Raw genomic sequence first — 20,960 nt, forward strand, 5'->3', positions numbered from 1 at the left:
ACCATTGGAACAGACCCCAAATCCCCTCTCTTGTTTTTATTTTATTTTAAAGTTTTCTGTTCAGGCTAATACATTTTTGGTTATTTCTGCATGGATGCATGTTTGTTATGTAAATGTATCTGAATGTACACATTTGAAAATCTGAGTTCATATGATGAATGTGAATCCACACAAACTGAGTGCTCTCAGTTTATGTGTAAGAATGAGCAGAAAATAACTCCCCTCGGTGGCTGTCTACATATGAGTAGTTTGTGTCATATGTGCCATATTACATTGTGAAGATGAGTGTAGATGACTGTGGTTGTGTGTATACACCGAATTAGCCAAGATATTACACGGTCTTCCACAAAGACACATTTTTATGCATGCATAACACTAGTCACAAGTCAATCATGTCCAATTCTCTCCCAAAAAGGGATTTTGTCGCTGTTTCACTGTGTTCTTTTATAAAAATAACTCGACATTTATATTGTCCTCCAGTTGCCTCATCTCACAGTTTAAAATGATTTTAAGGAAGTGATAAACATATTTTTGACTATCCCTGTTCACAGATGAGAGCAAAAGAATCCAATTTCATTCATATAATTTTATTTGTCCTCATAAATAAATTAGTAGCTTTTATGTTACAGGGACATTTTAATATGTGTCAACCTGGGCGCTATTCTTATATCTATTATTATGACTATTATGACTATTGATCACAATAACAACTTACTCACCACCTCCGTTGTTAGAGATTTGGAAACACAGACTCCAGCAAGAATCATATTGATCAGGGCGAGGAGTGTGAGTCAGCTACAGATTCGGTAGAAAACAACAAAACAAAACATAGAATTAACTCATCCTGAACAAGATTGTCTATTATGTGTCCGACTGAAAGTTAACACAGCTAGTGTTGCCTTAGAAATACCTGCAGCTATTGGAGAAGCTGCACAGTATAGCAGATCCACTACCTGGTCTGGTCAAACTTCGCAGCTACTATATTGTCAGGCTCGCTGTCGATGTAGTTTGTGTGCATCTTTTGAGAATAACATAACAGTGTCTGCTTTTTTGTCTCCATGTGGTTTAGTCAAATTTAAAGGGGTTCAAATTTGAAAATAAACTTGCACTCATTCTTTTTTTGTGCACCCAGCATAAAACTTCTGCTTTTAATCGATTTTGAGAGAACATATTAGAGGATTAACTAAGTGGTGTAACCATAAAAACTTTGTACCAAATAATTAAACTTGCTTAAAAATGCTAAATTCTCAATAAAACACCATATCAACTAGATTGGCATGATCTTACATTATAACTTTTTATATTAAATAAAAAGTAATGGAATACAATTGTTCTAAATATTACATTTAGTCTGGGGAATCATGTAAACCAGGGACCAGTTCAATTTTTTTTTATTAAGTAATTATTTGTAGTACATTTAAATACACTGTAGGCTTGACATTTTCAGGAGCATTCAGTCTTAGTTTTGGTTTTAAAGAATGGTGCAAATGACATAAAATCAACAAAAATACAAAATGTACATTTTAACAAGCTTGATGCTGCTTTTAAGACAATTTTTAAAGATCATTTTGAATTGCTCATCTTGCTAATCCTTATTTGTCACTGACCCATGTAACCTATTAAGTGCAGTTTTCATTGACTACTACTACATGGTAAAGGAGACTCAAGTTTTCCAGGGGGTCATTGCTCCAACTACTGCTTTTCCAAAATCTCCGGTGAGGGAAATGTAATCATGATCAATACTCAAAATGGACAAAAATATGAGAATAAATACCAGCAAGATAAATACTTGAATTGCCCTTTAAAAATGATTTATAGTTTTTAAATGACTGGAGCGTAGTTTTATCTAAGTTTATTATTTAACAGCATGATAACAACAATTTTAATGTCTACCTATCATAAACAGAGTAAGTGAATGATGTAACTACTGTATAATGTCTTTATTACTGCAGCCAGAGCAGCTTAATTGTGTCTCTGCCTGTGTTGCTGCAGCAGTGGTCACCTGAGTTTGCATGTATCATCTCTTCACTGTCACTGTCACTGTCACTCTCTCTCTCTCTCTCTCTCTCTCTCTCTCTCTCTCTCTCTCTCTCTCTCTCTCTCTCTCTCTCTCTCTCTCTCTCTCTCTCTCTCTCTCTCTCTCTCTCTCTCTTACTCTCACCCGTTCTCACCTGTTAGGAGTCTTACCGCCCCCTGGGAGAGGACTTCAGCTTCGGGAGCAGCGCACTGATTGGCTTGCTGGTGATCGCAGTGGCCATAGCAACCGTAATTGTGATCAGTCTGGTGCTTTTGAGGAAGAGGCAATATGGCACCATCAGTCATGGCATCGTGGAGGTAAGAGAGTGGCTATTTGCTGTATTGCGTGGAGGTTTGGACATGGAGTGTAAACCGAACACACAAGTACTCTCATATAACTGCTATCCATCTTATACCAAGTGTCAGATTTAGATTAAATTATCATGTTTTATGTAAATGGAACACAGGGCGATTACCAGCCAAATTAGGTTATTGCAGCTATTTGCATAGGACACACACAGCATGTTGTGCCTTCTTGAGAAGAGTCGTTTAATTCATCCTGCTCTTGTTGAGGTCACCCATTATGAGCCGTCCTCTCTCTGTCTCACAGGTCGACCCCATGCTGACACCAGAAGAACGCCACCTCAGCAAGATGCAAAACCACGGCTACGAAAACCCCACCTACAAATACCTGGAGCAGATGCAGATCTAACCAGAGCCTATAAGGGGGGCGCTGTGAAGTCAGACAGAGGACGGCAATAGAGGGGGAACATACTACTGACCAATAACATATGATGCTATTGTTAAAATCATTTTGCATACATCCAAACTCCATTTACTGGTTTGTTCAAAACAATCCTTAAATAATGCTACTACTTCTACTACTGCTACTATTGTACTATAGAGCTCTTTTTTGATCATGTTTCTTTTGAAAAGGTGATGTATCTGCTGCCATTTTGCATTATGGAAAATGTGATCCTGCAGATTTTCTCTGTAATTATCGATACAGCTATCTCAGATCAAGATGTACAACATTTCTTCAGACATTTTATTTTATTTTTTAAAAAGTGAAAGGCAAATCCAGCGAAATTTAAATGTTTTTAAGTAGCCATCATCAAACCGGCAGACCAGACACTACGCCTTTGTTTTACCATCATGCAAGTGTCACTCAGTTTCTGATGGTTTTTTATTTCTCAAAAAGAAATTGGTGTTTTTATTTTTTGTTCTTTTTCCTCTCAATAGATTGCTTGTATATGAAGGTTCTTTGTACCGATTAAAATGTATAGTGAAATGAAAACAAATGAGAAAAAAATGAAAATCATGGTTAATTTACTTTATGTTCTTTGTTATGATAACAGACAAAAATATACATACAGTTTAAATATATATAAGAGTAGATGTTTTTATTCCACCTTTTTTTCCCAGGGAAGAGGTTACGAGTTGGTTTTAGGGTTCTAAGATCAGTGGTCATGGGTTGTGTTTGCAGGCACACTGACGGAGAGAGATTTGGGGAAAGGTGAAACGTGTGCACAGGCCCCCAGCTCAAACACATCACACAAAACCTACTCTGAACTCTTACTAAGTGAATGTGATGACATCCCAATATATTCCCTCCTGCACACACACACACATAAACAAGCTTTTATCAATAGGGAAACCAGATAAATTGATAAATGAAATAATGCCTCTTGACGTGTGTTACATAGTTGAATGTATTGTGGAAGCTTTTTTTTCCCATACTATGTACCTGACAGGTTCCCGCGCGGCTTTGATTTTAATGCAGTGTCACATACACACATGTGACAGTGTGTCACGACATGCCACAAACTGATAAACTATTGTTGCTTTTTTGGGGGGGTGGGGTGTGGTGGGAGGTTGAGGGCAGTTGTTTATGAATTTTTTGAACAAATTATCTGAAGCAAAAAAAAACAGTACTAGACAAGCTACATTGCAGACATATTTGGTGATGGTGTACACACGTTACTGGAGCAGCTGTTGGCTTTGCTGGTCATGAGGCCAAGAACAGTCTGATCGATCAAAACAGGGCTGATCCGCCACCAGGGGGCACCAAACAAAGCAAAAAAATGTACAAATTCTGGTAGATTTTGGAGCATTTTTTAAATTAATCTGAATTTAATCTGAACCAATAAAAATTATTTTGGCTGGTCAAATTTTGCAATTTGAACTTTGGGTTTAAGGCCCACCCCCAAAAGGCTCGGTCCGGCCCTGGATTAAAGACACCTGAGACAACTTGGAGCTGGAGGGCTGTGCAGGCAGACAGAGACACACATAAAGACAAGGCTTGGAGAGCTGGTTTCTGGAAAAAGAATAAAATAAACTTGTGTATTTTTACAGGTAGAGAATGACACAAACAAGTAAACTGAATCCTAGAATCCTTTTTTCTCTTTCTCTCTCTCTCTAGTATTGTCTTTGTATGCCTGTATAGTTGATGTTGCAATCATGGCTTTTTTCTGGAGGATTATCTGTGGTGTGCATTGTTCTTATATGAAATTATATGATATATATTTTTAAGTTTGTTTTCTTGTTTTCTATTTTTTCTCTTCCTGTGACAGTATCTCTGTATGTGACTGTCTCACTATGCACCCAAATGGCTTCAAACTTGTAACTGCCTGCTTGATTGTGGGAGGGGACAGGGAACTAATATAATATGCATATTAGTGATTTAAAACACATTTTGATTGACATCAATGAAAACAGATTTATGGTTACAGGGGGGATACACATCAATAAACTCACAACTTCCATATGGCTGTGTCGTCTTTTCATTTAGATAGATAGATAGATAGATAGATAGATAGATAGATAGATAGATAGATAGATAGATAGATAGATAGATAACAGTGGTGGAAGAAGTATTTAGATCCTTTACTTAGCCTGAGTAACAGTACCGTTACAGGAAGGTAGAAATACTCCATTACAACTAGAAGTACTGCATGATAAATCCTACTTAAATAAAAGTACATGAGTATTATCAGTTTGATGTAGTTAAAGTATTGTAGTAAAAGTAGTGTGACTGATATTATATATAAATAATAATAATAAACTTTATTTCTATAGTTTCCATTTTGTTACAAGGTGCCTCACATGATACAACATACTAGCCTGGGTTAAACCCATGCAAGTCCAGTGGTTCCCAACCTAGGGGTGGGGCCCCTCCAAAGGGACAGCAGATAAATGTGAGGGGTTGTGAAATGATTAATGGGAGAGGAAGGAAGAAAAAACTAAGTTCTGATACACAAATGTGTTTTCAGTTTTTGGACTTTTTCTCTAATCTTTGATTTTTCGGTCAAATATCAGATCATTTGAACATTTATTGTTTATTCAATTTCCCCTCCAAGGGATTAATAAAGTACTTCAATTCAATTCAATATTTGAGGGGAAAATCACTATTTGGTGGAGCTGTTAACAACTCATAGACATCTGGAGTGTGAGCCTGACTCACTGCTTTTTGTAATATGTCAAAAGGAAAAAATGCTGGAAACCACTGGCTTCATCTTTATCTGTATCTTTTCATCTGTGTTGTATTTTAAAAGCTAGTTATGTTAGGCTATTCATTGTGTCAAATCTTCATCTAAAAAGTAATTATAACTGTTAAATAAAGGCAGTGGGGTAGAAAGTACAACATTTCCCTCTGAAATGTAGTGTAGTAATATAAGCATAGCTTCATAAGCTGTAAGTAGGTAGGTAAATGTACCTGGTAATTTTCCACCACTGACAGGTTTTGTACTTGTGCTGTCTAAATCCGATGATGTTTAGGGAGATTAATAAAGTCTCTAAAATTACAAATTAGAGATCCTGTATAGTATTATCACAGATTAGAGGAATTTAGGGGATGCCGTTTTCTTAAACAGAAACCTGTGACTCATCATAGACGTAAAAGGATGAGATGGGGGTGATTTAGCAGAAGTGAATCATCGTCAGATAAGATCACATGACTGATACTAAAAATAGGTCGTATGAAACCAACATATCATCAATATTTAACCAAAACACTCAGAAATTAAACAGCTTTAGTCGTTTATTTCAACAATTTATTGAAAATACGCCAATGTAGAATAAAGTGTATAATCCCCTAAATGCTTACAAATGACTACTAATCGCACCATTGTCCGTATTATCTGACCAATATATGATATGGAATAGTAAAGTATAATAATAGTTAATGGTACGGTTTTTAATGTACACTTTAGTAGTCTTTCTAAATCACTTCTCGTAGAAGGACACAATAAAAACATGTTTTTTTCCATCTTGGCAGGTAAACAGGAAGTGAACAGGTATGGAGACACGCCCGCAGAAACCTGAAGCTCCCGGAAACCCCAGTTTATAGTTTTTTTGCTGTTTCGTTTGGTTTCCCTCCGCTGAAGTCAAACAGGTGGTCGACATATTGTAGCCTGATAGACGTGTGTGAACATCTCGACCGAAGAAAAGCCCGTCTTTCAGGAAAAAACTAACTAACACTTTTAACACTTTGTGAGTAAACTTCTTAGATTTGATCGGGGTTTTGCGCGCAGGTGGATTTGGTTTTAGAAACGTAGGATTAATCATCAAGGTGAGCAGGCCTGCAGGTTCACCTGGACTAACTACTGCAAGTCAAAGAAAAGTAACAAGAAGAGAGAAGAAACTAGAAAGGGAGAGGAAACATTTCATAGTTTAATTTCAGCTTGGACCCACTGATGGATTACATGGACAGTGGACTGAGATACAGCCCTAACTCGGTAAGTATTCTATATTTCTGTACGACCTATATATATATATATATATATATATAGAGAGGTCATATATATGGGTCATATATATGGGTCATTAAATGTAGATTAGATGATTTCTGTGCTTTTATGAAAGAGTTTGGATTTGGGTGTTGCCTGTGTGACACTGACATCAATGTCACCTTTATTTTTCCTTAATTACATTAGACATAATTAAACAATAAGTGAACTAAACTGCTAAAACAAAAAGATGAAATAAGTGTTGGCTATTGATAAATGAACCAGCCCATACTATCTCACATGACTTGTATGTGTCACTTGTGTTTTCATTCTTCACATAACCTACTGTTCAAACAACAGTTTGTTTCACTGCATACAATTACAACCGGGCTGTTATATAACCTCAAACTTCTTATGAACAACACTCTGGTCTGCTTAAAAAACAAACCAGCACTTAGGAGCTGAGAAACTGTTGAATTTGGTATTTGTTGGGAGAGCCTTAAAACTGTTTATCACCATGTATAAAAAGCCCAAAAATGTCACCTTTTTTTTTAGATGAATGAAAGCAAAGAGGAAGTATGCAGTACAATAACATTTCTAATTTGCATCAGGATAAGAATCGACATTGTGATGAAACTGAAATGTCATCCAATCATAAGGCTGTTTTTTAAAGATCTCTTGTTCTTTGGCTCAAGCTGTAATTTTCCATTCAATTTAATTGTAACTTTTTGCAGGATTTGGGGGATTTTCCTCTTATAAACGAGCCCTATGTGGCCCTATGTTTACCCACCTCAGTCTTTCTTTGATACATCATTTCTAATAATTAAGCGCAATAAGACAGTGTTTAAAGGCGCCTTTTACATGCAGAATACACCAAAAACCCTCCAACTTAAACCACTCTCAAAATTTCAGATGAAACCTTAAGAGTGTCTCTCTTTGGATTTCTTGACATAAATCATGGGAACCTTAATTCCTGGGCTTCGTCAGTGAGGGTCCTCAGAAGACATGCAGCCACTGTAGGGCCGACAGTCTGAATTCCTGCTGTTATTCCGCCCTGTTGTGACTTGTTTCACCGAGTCCTTCTGTTCTGTAGACTAACATCCAGTCCCAACTACCCCACAGCATCACAGCATGGTCATAAATACAAGGCCATATCTGGATAATGCCCTTCAGGATTTTACCTCCAGGGCACAAGAGAGCAGATATGTGGAGTCAGCTTGTTGTTCTTTGTTCATGCTATAAGTGTTGCTCTTTAACACTGAGGCTGGGCTATCATTTAATATCATTTAAAAACATATTATGATGAGAAAGATTCATGTTTCAGTTGACCTTAAGAATTATAGGCAAACTGCAAATTAAAGAGGTGAGAAAATGTTCGGTCAGTAGTTTTGTGTGCATGTTTTCTTTTTATTGAACCACGTCAACACTCACACTAACTGAGAAATTTGCTTACAAGCTCATTAAAGGTTAATGCTTCAATTATGAAGCTTCACAAAGATTCATGTCTTACATTTCTGATGATATTGAAGTTGATTTAGAGCCACGAAAACTTTAACTTTTGTATGAAGAGATGTGGTGTAATGACTTGTTTCCCATGTTTCTGAATTTAAAATACGATTTCCTTTTAATTAGTAGGCCTCACTTAAAAAGCCCCTCAGGCAGTGAATGCATGATGCATGTAATGTTTGGGTAATAAACAAGACAAAAAAAAAAGAAATAGGGAAAACCAGCTTGAATATCTATTCCACAGTCTCTGCAATGAGTGCTGTGAGATGACAAATGAAAATAACTCTTCTGTGGAGGTACAGGTAGTGTATTTTAATGCTTGAGTTGTTGCAGGGCCCTCAAAGGTGCACTTTAATTTGTTCTTGTCATTCAGCGTGAGTAGCTTTAAGCGGACAGAAAGAAAGTGTTGCCCTCGGATTATAAAGTAGTTATTGGTGTCACCGTTTCACACTGCAGGTGATCTTCCTGTTAGCACCTTGTAATTGTCATGTCACAGTCCTAGCAGTGTTTTTTTGAATCATTTGAAACATTTCCTAAGCTTTTTAAAATGATTTTTTGGTGAACCACAAAAGAAATCCAGTGTTTTAAATTTCATACTACAGCTCAGCAAGCATTCACAGAAACTTGTTGTCTTCCACTTCAGAGCTCTGAGTGGTTTACTCCCAGCAGGTTTGACAGGATTTTACAAGGTGAAACCTTTGTACTCTCCCTCAACGCACCAACACACAGGCACACAAACACACACACACAAAAAGAGTCTCTCCTTAAAGGTAACCACAGTGATGTGACTCATGTCTTAAGCTCCCTTTTAATTCATTAACACAACCACACACTGCTTGTATTGTTTGAGTTTTTAACTGAAATTTAGACATTACATTTTGTTAGTATTTCAGAGGAGTGTGTTGCACAGTTTATCTGATTGAGAACCAATTTCTATAGGTCGCTAAGACATTCCTAAAATACACAAGAACCTACTTGCTGTCTGTCACTATCACCTCTCTTTAGTTGATTACCTAATGTACTCAGTTAGAGAAAACCATAGCTGTTTCCTTTGTCTTATTTCAACATGACACAAAACCAGCAGTGCCGCAGAGTTTTGCAACCTCTGCAGCTCTGTGTTTACAAAGTGGACAACACGTCATTATCCTTCAGTGTTGTGTATTGATCATTGATTCATCCAATCAAATGTCCGTCTGTGTTCCAGAACAAAGAATGGGACACCAATGTTCAGTTCCTGCCAGCCTCCGATAACAAAAAGCTCGAGAAGAAAAAGGGTCCGGGAAAAGCCGGTGCTGTGATCGGCGTGTTGATCTTTGCTGCTGTTATCGCGCTTATGACCGGACTGCTGGTCTGGCATTTCCACTGTAAGTAACCCTTATTTTTTGTCGGTTCAGGCAGAAGATCATGTACAGGGTTGGACAAAATGTACTTAAAGTATGTCACTTAGTTACAATATACATACAGACTTTGCCCCAAGTACAGCTGCGCCTCCTGCTGCAAAATATTCAGATGTTGAAGGGAATGGTCAAGATCAACATAATGCCAACATGGACAAAGATGAACAAGTTAACAAGTTTTAAATGTTAATTTCAGTAACTTGAAGATCATGTACAGAGTTAGAAATGCCTACAGTAACTTACAAGTAACCTATATTGTATCCACCTTTTGTGTCTTGGTAATTTAGTGACTATTTTTTAAATATTGATTGTTTATATTGTCTTATCAAACTGTGATACATTTTTATATGTCAGACATTTTTTGCACTTCACCAATGTACTATCCTTAAAAGTTTGTTGTGAATTTTAAGGGGGAAAAACATGGTGACTGTTTTAGGGAATTTCTCAAATTTTAGATGCCACATAATGGGATACATGTGGTCAAGCTTGGGCCTTGAGGTCACAGTAAAGGCAGCACTAAAATCTTGGCAGAGAGACACACTGTTTTCTCTCCTTAACATGATGAAGGCAGCTGTCTGGTGTTTTGGGGAAAGCTTAGAGAGTCACTTTGATAACGGGGGCAGATGTTTGTAGAAAAGCAATCTCATATGCTTATTCCACATGCTGTAGATGCATTAAATTTGACTGTTAAGGCATAGAGCATTTATGGTACTGAAGGCTTAAAGACTATCCATGGAGGACAGTTTCTTCAGAATTGAGGTGGCATCATGCATCAAAAATTTAAATAAATTGAACTCTTGTGCAGTCAAAGTGTGTGTAGGTGTGTATCTTGAGTCTTTTTTTTTTTGTATGATCCTGCTGCAGTCCGTAAAGATGTTCGGGTCAAGAAGATGTACAGCGGCTCCATGCGGATTACAAACCAGGTTTTTGATGACAGCTATGAGAACTCCAACAGCTCCCAGTTCAAGGCGCTGGCAAAGCAGGTGAACGCACAGGTAAGACGCCTGCTCAGACCTCCACAGCGCTTTTTTTATCCTTAAAAAAATGTCAGCAGTTTGTTTTTTTGTCTTTTCAAACAGCCTTCATTCATGCTCTGTTGTGTTCTTCGTGTCTCTCTCAGCTTAAAGCCATCTACACTAAGAGTCCGCAGCTGGCCAAATACTATGTTGGTTCTAAAGTTCAGGCTTTCAGGTATGACAGTGAAGTTTTTTGTTTGTCTATGTTTCTGAAATTTGGAGAAAATGTGGGAACAAGTGATAATAAAATGTATTAATATAAGTTTAGAGAATGTCCGAGTGCTTTTTTTAAATCATTTTAATGTATGTCTCCATTTGTGATGTGATATTTGCTAGTTTCACATGTTTGCATTGGTAAATCAGATGGATAACAACTGTTCTGGGCTTTTGAATTTCATTTCCAATTTTCATACCCAAAATACCCCGAATCAGCCAGAATTTAATGTTTCTCTCAGTAGTTTTGCTCCAGTTCAGTTATATCAGTGATAAAAGTAATAGAAAAAGAAGATCTCTAAGCACAAACATGTAATCAATAAAAATCACATATTATCAAAGTAAAATGAAGACTAGACAACACTACAACTCTCCATTGAGCCCTGGAAGAATTTATTTTCACAACATGTTTTAGACTATTTTTTTAAAAATGAGTCATCATATCGCGTTGCTATTGACATCACTGGCCAATTTACAGTAAGAGGCCAATATGAGGGCACACATGCATATATCTAATCCTTCCAGTAAAGTGAGATTGTGGGATATCTTTTTTTAAAGATTTTGTTGGCATAATCTGAATATCATGTTAACTATTTGATCCTTGTCTCATTTCTTCCCAGCGAAGGCAGCGTTATTGCTTACTACCTGTCTGAGTTCAATGTCCCTGTAGGCCAAGGTGCATCTGTGGACAGCGCCATGACAGCCATCAACAAGCTGGTGGACAAAGAGCAGCGTAGCCTGTACAGACCTGGCAACTCTCTGGTCCTCGAAGATGTGGTGTCCTCAGGTAGAGTCAGAGCCTAAAATACTGTCACCTGTGATTCAGTACATATCCAACATACTGTTTTTTGTCAGTATCCTCAACTAAGTAGATGTTACTTAGTGTAACTGTGTTCTTGTTTCATCTCACAGCACTCGATTCACGCATGTTTTCAACGTCATTCAATGGTTAGTATTCAGATTGCATTTATCATTTACTTTTCTAGACAACCCATCTATACAGTTGGCTTTTTACCTAACAGAACTGAAGAACTGTGTCATCTATATTCTTTAGAAAATGATATTTTTTGACTGACAATTCAAGGTAGTGTGGTCATATTGTGTTTTTCTCAATGTTATCCATAATGAGTTTTAAATGGTAAATGCAAGACTTTATCTTATAAATGTACACAAAATATTGTTTCTGTGTATTTTTATCAAAACGTCATTGTAACTTATCATTAATACAGAAGAATTAGATTTTTATATTTAGTTCAATGTTTCACCATAACCAGAAAATGCCAGTAATGATATACACATCTTAAATGAGGCAATTAGGCATTTGTCATAGTTTGTCAGTTTGTCATAATCATTTTCATTGAGATAATTGGTTCTCTTACAGGGTTTTCTATTCTTACAAAGCTGAATCTAAACATCACTAAAATTTTGTTGTTTGTTTCAGACTTTTTGAGGTATTCTGAACATACAAGGACGAATAAGATTGGGAAGATAGAGTCCCCCGGCTTCCCCAACAGACCTTATCCCCCCAACACTTTCATCCAGTGGCAGCTGAGAGCCGACCCAGGCTACGTCGTCAAGCTTGAATTTGACACAATGAACCTGGAAGAAAACTGCAAGAATGACTTTGTCAAGCTTTACGACTCCTTAGTGGCCATAGAGAGCCGCGTCATGGAAGAGTGAGTTTCCCCCCCCCCCACTCCCTCCTTGCCTCTCCAAAATGCAGCTTCAAGTAGATAAATAACTTTTCAGACTTCAGCACCCTTGATTTATCATTTACCTTATTTTCACAGTGGCCATGAGCAATTTAGCTGAAAATTTGAGAATGTGAATATTTTCTTAAACAAGAATAAAATGTAGTCACTAGTCAGAAAGCAGTCTGTATTTCTACAATGTGCATATCCTGACGATAAAAGTGGCAATTTAACACAGTTTCCCTGAAAAAAAAGAGATAAAATTGATGCTGCATGATACTTTTTCCCCCCTAGGATTGAAGCTTTTAGTTTGTGATTAACTTATTTCTATTCAAAGCAACCTGTCTTGAAAGAGTAAGATAGGATGTATGTTGTTTTAGGGTTCTTGAATAAGTTGAATACTACAGTGAATAAGCAATTAAAACAAAATGTAGCCTGGTACATAAAGTTATGTTTTTAATACATTTTTTTATTGTGTTTGTTCTACAGGATGTGTGGGTACTACTCACCCAGTGAACCACTGACCTTTCTGTCTTCTGGTAACGTCATGCTGGTAACAATGGCCACGAACGAGAAGAAGAATTACCCGGGCTTCAGAGCACAGATCTCACAAGTTCAACGTGGAAGTGCAGGTAGGAAATAATACTTATGTGAGCCTCTATCTACGAATATTTATATAAATGCTAACACTTTTTTTTTTTTTTAAACAGGTACAACATGTGGTGGCCAGCTGACAGGCAACAAAGGCGAGTTCACTTCTCCCAACTTCCCGAATTACTATCCACCGCGAACTACATGCCAGTGGTCGATCCAGGTGAGACGATGGGACTTAATCGACACGTTACCAAACCATGTCATATGTTTGTTCTACTCCACACATTACTGTGTCATTTATTTATCATTAAGGTCCCAGCTGGTAAAGCGGTGAAGGTGACGTTCAAAAAATTCCTCTTGTCGGAGCCCGGGCAGGAAAACCGTAAGGACTGTCGCAAAGACTACGTGGCGATAGACGGGAAGAAGTGAGTCCTTGCCTCCTGTGTATAAAAAACAAAACAAAAAAGGGGATTACATTACAGAGTAGACCCCTCATTTTTTTGTGCATTTAATCCTCAGAATATGTGGAGAACAGCCTGACGGGACGGTGACAGAAACCAGTAACAGCAACACAATGAACGTGATGTTCTACTCCGATGCCTCCTACGTGGACCGAGGTTTCAGCGCCGAGTTTGAGGCCATCGATGTGAAAGACCGTAAGTAGGCCACAGTGACGGTTTCTCCTAGATAGCAATCATTTCTTGACATCAGATAAGTCTATCTCAACATTTCTTTAATGGAAACTCTTTATCTTGTTATCCATAGCTTGTCCAAAGCAGTTCCAGTGCAAAAACCAGCGCTGTATTAAGTTGGAGCTCAAGTGTGACGGTTGGAACGACTGTGGAGACATGAGTGACGAGATAAATTGCAGTAAGTATTATTAACTCTGAAGATACTCACGATTGATTATAAATGCTGTTTTAATTACACTCTACATCATTACACAAAATGAGTTATATATGTAATATTGTACCAGTCATTTTTTGAACTGTTTTTTTCTCTAGAGTGCCGTTCAAGTGATATCAGCTGTAAAAATGGGTTGTGTAAGCCCATGTTCTGGAAATGTGACGGTGTCAATGACTGTGGAGACGGCACAGATGAGCAGAACTGTGGTAAGTCCTCTTTATACTGACGGAGGACATATTATAAATGTTTCTGCCTGTTTTCCTGTACCATTCACATGTGCTTCTTTTCCTTTTTATAAGGTTGTAAATCCGGAGAGTTCATGTGTAAGAATAACAAATGTGTCTCTGAGAAGAAGCGCTGTGACGGCACGGACAACTGTGGAGATGGGTCAGACGAGCTGGACTGTGCAAGAGGTGAGACTTTTTTCTCCTAAAATATAATGACATGACATAAGGTCAAAGCATAATACACTAAATCTAGTATTCAGTCTTTAAATAAATCATGTTTTTCTCATAACAAGCTAAATAATGATAGGGGATAGTATCTTGTCAGTGGCAATGATTTTTGCTTTACAGTGTCATTAAATCACTTGTCATTTTATCCATCAAACAACTGTGGAAAAAGGGGTTATATTAAGCACTCTAAGGCATTGTGAAGCTTTTTTTGCCTCTTTTAGTGAATTCATTTTTATTAGTTTATTTGTCAGGGACAGTGCATATTAATAAACATATCTGTGAATATGCCAGAATTAGCCCAAAGGCTAGTTTTTATCTGTTGTCCCTGGCCAGGTGTGAGTTGGCAGCCTAAAATCAAGACACAGATTTAAAACATTAAAAGACAAGCGAGTTACAATAAGTATAAAACACAGATTGACATAAGCAGCACACAATAACAGAGCAAACTACGACTGAACAAAGCGACAAACAAACAATCTAATAATCAATATTAGATTAACATTCAGCAGGTGCTCAAAAACATCTCCAAAAGTTGCTCTGTATGTGCTCGATATGTTAACATGTTAGTGATTAAAAAATGATATTAAACTGACTTCAAGGACACTTTAAAATACTTTAAACTGTAGTGAAAATGTGAGATTATGTTCAGTTTCTGTGGACACATTAAAATAAAACCTAATTATGGCAAAATTAGTAGTTTTTCCTCTTCACTGAATTAGTTTATAAAGGGTCTGCTTCATAGTTTTGGTTTTGATGTGATGGTTTTTTCCCCTTCCTCTCTCTGCAGGCGGTGATGTTACCTGCACTGATCTTACATATAAATGTAAAAACAAAAAATGCATCAGTAAAGTTAACCCAGAATGTGACGGGACACAGGACTGCGACGATGGATCTGATGAGGATAACTGTGGTATGTTATCAAAAAAAACAAAAAAAACCTGTCTGGTTACATGTACTATACCAACTTGTGACATAACTTGTGTCAGATTGAAAGCTAGTTATTATCTCCATCTGCATTGTGTAGATTGCATGACTAAACAGCTGTGAATTTCCACTAGTTTCTGGCAACGCGACAAGTGCGGCCCTCTGACTAATTGATTGTTTACCCTGCAGACTGTGGGAGGAGTATGTTTAAGACGTCGCGTATTGTCGGCGGTCAGGATGCAGAAGAAGGGGAGTTTCCCTGGCAAGTCAGCCTCCACGTCAAAGGTTTCGGTCACGTGTGCGGAGCATCCATGATCAGTCCACGCTGGCTGGTCACTGCTGCCCACTGCGTGCAAGATGACGGCAGGACAAAGTAACTATTCATTTTTATGTACTCACTGGCACTTAGTCATGCTATTTTCTTTGCTTAGTCAGAATTCATACACACAATCTTCTCAGAATGAGTAAGGTGAAGTGAAATCTGAAATCTTATTTGGAGCTCAGCCACTTTTAGATAACTGGTGATCATAACATCTTCATATACTTAGCTGAGGCTATTATTCAAAGAGAACTGAAATAGGTGTGTAATCATTGATGTTCATTTTATCTATGATTATGTATTCTTATCCTGGACACATTATTTTAAAGCCTTTTTTAGCCAATCGTTGTGTCCAAGTGCTGCAGAATTATTCAAGGCCTTAAATAGTCTTAAATACAATTAACTATAGTTTTAATCAACACGACAGCACTAAAGATCTCTTAAACTACTCTATAGTTTGAAATGATTGCTGATATATTCTGGTATGCTGCTGGCTAATCTTAATCTTAAACAGTAGCCCACTGGTTAAAACATATGCCACATAACAGCAGTGGAGCTTTGTGGGATGTTATTCTCCATCTCTCTTTGTCCCATCGCCATCTCCCTACTCTTGCCCTATAATAAAATTTAAGAAAAATTAAAGCTGATAAAACTTAAACATGTTGGAAGGAGTCTAGTCCTTCTTAAATTGTCTGAATTGATAGGACAAAACAATAGTTGGTTCAGTAGTTAGTCTCCAAAGGTACTGTAAACAATTTGTCACATGAAAAGTGAAACTTTACACCTCTGTGTTTTTACTAACAACACAATGCTTGGATGCCGGGAACCTAATAATTGAACACATTTGAAACCCGAGATCATGCATCTGTTCCACCACAGTAAAGCAAAATGTAGAGCTTGGCGATAAAGCTAAAAAACAACTTACAATAGATATAATACAATAGGTTGCTATTTTTCTTTCTGAGCATCATTATTGCCTTTTAATAATTGCCTTTTGGATTTTTTACAGACCTGTACAAGAATGATATAACTATAGAAAATAGAAAATAGTTTTTTCATTAAAGTGGTTAAAACATACGCCACACAATTGCAGTGTACACAGTTTGATTCAGTCAGTGGGCTAATAAAGCAGAAATCATGATATGGCTAAATTGTTTATGGCTCTACTCAAGAAAATGGACAGTTATGGTATATTTTAACACCAAAGCATTACATTTAATTTGCCTTAAATCACCACTAATTCTAAATTACACAACCTGGTTTTCTAAATACTTTCCAATGTGAAGTTTGTGCCTTATTATGTGCCTGTTAATGGTCATCAGATATTGAAAATTAATTTTATGCTCTGTTTTCACACGTCATCCTCAGATTCTCTCAGCCCGCCACTTGGGAAGCTTACCTCGGCCTCCACGCCCAGCGAAATGTTGGACGTAATGTGGCAAAGAGGAACCTGAAACAGGTGATACCCCACCCTAACTACAACGCCTACACCTACGACAATGATATCGCCCTGATGGAGCTGGACAGTCCTGTCACATACTCGGATTACATTCAGCCCATCTGCTTACCAGCTGCCCAACACGACTTTCCAGCTGGTAACACCGTGTGGATCACGGGATGGGGCGCCACTCGGGAAGGAGGTGAGCTCTCTCTCATGAATACCTCAAATACTAAAATAGGCCCGAACTCAAACTGAATTTCTAAAATATCTAGGAACTATAATGTGTGTAAACATAAACAATAAATGCTATTTTTATATTGCAGTTAATGCAGAATTAGCGATTTTGAGTGAAAATGAATGTAATATTAATGGTCTAAAAGGTGTTTTTTATTATAATGGACACTACTATCTGTCATTGCCATGGATTAAGTTATACATGCCCTTTAAAAACATCAGCAAAACAATAACCAATCATTATCCTGCTATATCTGATAACATTATGAGTTATGTCTGAGTAATATTCAGCATTGATTTTGGATCATTGTCATAAAAATTAGGATTTATTGTGTATTAAAATGTGCCATCATTTCTGTGATTTTACAGATTGTTTTTTTTTAATTGGTTTTAACAGTTTGCTTAAATGTTTTCATTGTGGTAGCTTTATATTTGCCTATAGATGAATGGCATGTAGTTTATAATATAAACCATACAGCTAAATTCTGAACCTGCCAATAGATACAATAATTTTTTGTAATGATGAGCTGCTGTTATTGGAATTATATATCTGTGCTTTGATAGGGCCACAATAAGCCTTGCATCCCCAAACTAATGATATGAAATTTAGACCTAAAGCTTGATGCTGTCGTCTTGTGTTTGTGTGAATCAGGATTTGCTGCAACAGTGCTCCAAAAAGCCCAGGTCCGTATCATCAACCGCTCTGTGTGTAATACCCTGATGGGAGGGCAGATTACTTCCAGGATGTTGTGTGCTGGAGTGCTGAGCGGAGGAGTCGATGCTTGTCAGGTAATTTGATTTTTAAGGAGGAAAAACAGAAATGATGGCACACATGACACACACACCGAGCCCCCATGTAGTGCTTCTATGCTCTAACACATGTAACTGTGCATTTCTCTCTATTAGGGAGACTCTGGTGGTCCTCTGTCCAGTCCACTCAAAGGTCGTAATTTCCTGGCAGGAGTGGTGAGTTGGGGTGACGGCTGCGCCCGCAGAAACAAACCTGGCATCTACACAACAGTGACCAAATACCGTGGCTGGATAAAAGAGAAGACGGGAGTGTAAAACGACAAGAAGTGGTCAAGGAACAAGACCACAGATATGAACACGGATTGATGACAAGTACTGTAGTGCAGATCGGAAAAATACCACTTTGAATTTCCTCTGATTTGCCTCTACGTCCAGTTGTAGCAGCAGAGAAAAATGCACCGTCTGCTTGAAGAGCAATTGAAACACATTTTAATGTCCACTGTGATTTTATGAGGGTGGGGATAATGAAATGTAAATAATTGTTTTATTTTTGTGTGGGGCTTTTTTTTTTTTGCTGTTGTTATTTTATTGGAGAACAATGTTATATGCAGCATCGGAAATAGATTTTTAGGTGTGATTGTTACACATATACTCTGAACCATCATATGAATTTCCCACCATTTATCCTTGTTGTCTTTTGTTCTTAAATGTATAAATTAAAACGAACAAGACAGCAAGCTCAATCCTTCATACCTCCTATGGTTTGGTATCTTATGCATTTACTTTAAAATGTTTGTCCAACAGAGATTACTGAGTGCACTCCTCACCTTTGTATGCCTTTGTCTGATGCTTCATTTTAACAGATGTGAACAATTATGAATTTGACATGACTTTTAGTCCATTCACCACTATACCAGTGTCATGTATCTCAACTCTGTAAATCTGTATTTTTAATGTATTTTAGATGTTTTTAAATAAAATATTTCTTATACAGTATAACTCCAGTTCTTTGCATTTCTATTTTCAGGGACTGACATTTATAACTTTAGCTTTATTTCCATTGCACCTGATCATTTATTTAGATATATTATTTAGATCTCCCTTTTTACAGAGCTGTGTCTAATACTATGCATTTCCCACAGTATGCGTGCAGAATGGAGCAGTGAATAGTTTGCAAGTTGTACCCAAATAATGATTTTGGTGGTACTGTTATTAGAGGAAGAGGAAGAAAAGGTAAGATATTTATTAGTCCCATGATGTGGACATTTACACTTCTGCAGCAGCAAGTGGATAGCAAAAATACAAAGATCATCAGTAGAAAGAATAAAGAACAATAAATGGGTCATTCCGTGAAATCGGTACATTTTGCGTCCCAGAGAAATAATCTGTCATAAAATCACTATAATACCAAATACACACATAATTTAAAAACTTAACATTAGTATGTCTTCTATCATCAACACTACCTCAAATTTAAGTAAATTAAATATTACTTTCCATAGTTAAATTTGCATTTATGTTGATAAGGCAGGGATTTTCGCCTGTCCCTCACTATGAAAGTTATTTTTCAGGTCTTTTTAGTTGTAACTTGTTGTTGGAAAAATGATACAATTTTCACATTTGTATATTGTTCTAATAGTAATCTCATTGTTAAGCAAGGTTTTCAGCATGAATACATGTCATCTTTATAAAATTTAAATCATTTTATCAGTGTCCCCTGATTTCATGTCAACCCTGTTACTGACACAAAAAAACCTCTGTAAAATAAAGGCACATTTCAACAGTGACATCATTCACAGGAAGTTACATCATTTACAGGAAGAGGATTTTCAACAGTTAAAACACAACTAAGTTTCTCTCTTCTATAATGTATAATTTTGTTGTTTTATGAGATTGTTGGGGTGGGGGACATCATACAGCGTCATTACTGTTACCAATTTGTAACATATTAATTAAAATAATAATTTGTATATCTTGATATTTACCATATCTACAAGTAAGATTCTTTCAAAATGTATGACATGTGCTCTTGTGACCTTGAACATTAGCTAGCTAGGGGCAAATTAGCTTGAAATCGTCAATCCTGTTACTGTCAAACCTGTTACTTTTCCAGAGTAACAGGAGTGACACTGATTGGGTTTCACTCTAGTCACACAGTTTAAAACGTTTATTTAGATAAATTGCTAACATTTTTAAAAGTTATCTTGTGTGTATCATTGAGCTGATGCCCATATTATGAAATGTGGGTGACATATGAGCATTTATTAATTTTTGTTAGTATATGCATCTAACATTTTATTGAGGTTGCTGTCTTATTATAAAGATAATGTAATATTGTTGTTTTGATTAAATTGTTTATATGTATACTTCAATACACTTTTACAGATGCTATTAGTATGCGTGACCAAACTCTGAGCCAATCTAGTGCAGTTGATTGGACTAGTACAGACATCATTGGAAAGTGGTGTATGGTCAGGTATGATGATGACATTTACCCAGGTATTGCAACAGATGACACTAACATCCAGGTCAAATGTATGCACAGTGGAGGTCCAAATTAATTCTATTGGCCTATTCATGATGATGTAATCTGGTACCTCTATGACGATGTGCTTTGCTTCATCCCAGCCCCACTACCAATCACTGGTCGCCATGTGGCGATCCAAAGCGATATATGGTTGGATCTTACAAAGTAAAATGAGAGATTTCTCCATTGAATATGCATATCACATTCATAGATTTATTTGTGAAGTAGTTCTCCTGTTCTGTTT

General features: G+C 37.0%; 2 protein-coding genes across 4 annotated transcripts in view; both read left to right on the forward strand.

Moving 5' to 3' along the window:
• aplp2 (amyloid beta (A4) precursor-like protein 2) overlaps positions 1-4,783 on the forward strand; it is a 54,907-nt gene extending 50,124 nt beyond the window's left edge. For all 3 annotated transcript variants that reach the window (XM_062419792.1, XM_062419794.1, XM_062419793.1), the window contains 2 exons: positions 2,179-2,334; positions 2,627-4,783. In XM_062419792.1, coding sequence (XP_062275776.1) covers positions 2,179-2,334; positions 2,627-2,728 — 258 coding nt within the window. In that variant the 3' untranslated portion in view covers positions 2,729-4,783. The remainder of the gene's footprint in view (positions 1-2,178; positions 2,335-2,626) is intronic.
• Positions 4,784-6,515: 1,732 nt separating this feature from the next.
• st14a (ST14 transmembrane serine protease matriptase a) lies at positions 6,516-19,090 on the forward strand. The gene is made up of 19 exons (XM_062419056.1): positions 6,516-6,752; positions 9,454-9,613; positions 10,511-10,641; positions 10,767-10,837; positions 11,496-11,662; positions 11,788-11,823; positions 12,317-12,551; positions 13,056-13,198; positions 13,277-13,380; positions 13,473-13,585; positions 13,680-13,816; positions 13,926-14,030; positions 14,165-14,272; positions 14,366-14,479; positions 15,309-15,431; positions 15,635-15,818; positions 17,133-17,404; positions 18,092-18,228; positions 18,346-19,090. Exons 1-19 carry the CDS (start codon positions 6,711-6,713, stop codon positions 18,502-18,504), a joined length of 2,541 nt encoding a protein of 846 aa, XP_062275040.1. The 5' UTR covers positions 6,516-6,710; the 3' UTR covers positions 18,505-19,090.
• Positions 19,091-20,960: the final 1,870 nt, after the last annotated feature.

The sequence above is a fragment of the Scomber scombrus genome, chromosome 5 (genome assembly GCF_963691925.1).
Source record: "Scomber scombrus chromosome 5, fScoSco1.1, whole genome shotgun sequence".
NCBI classification, from domain to species: domain Eukaryota; kingdom Metazoa; phylum Chordata; class Actinopteri; order Scombriformes; family Scombridae; genus Scomber; species Scomber scombrus.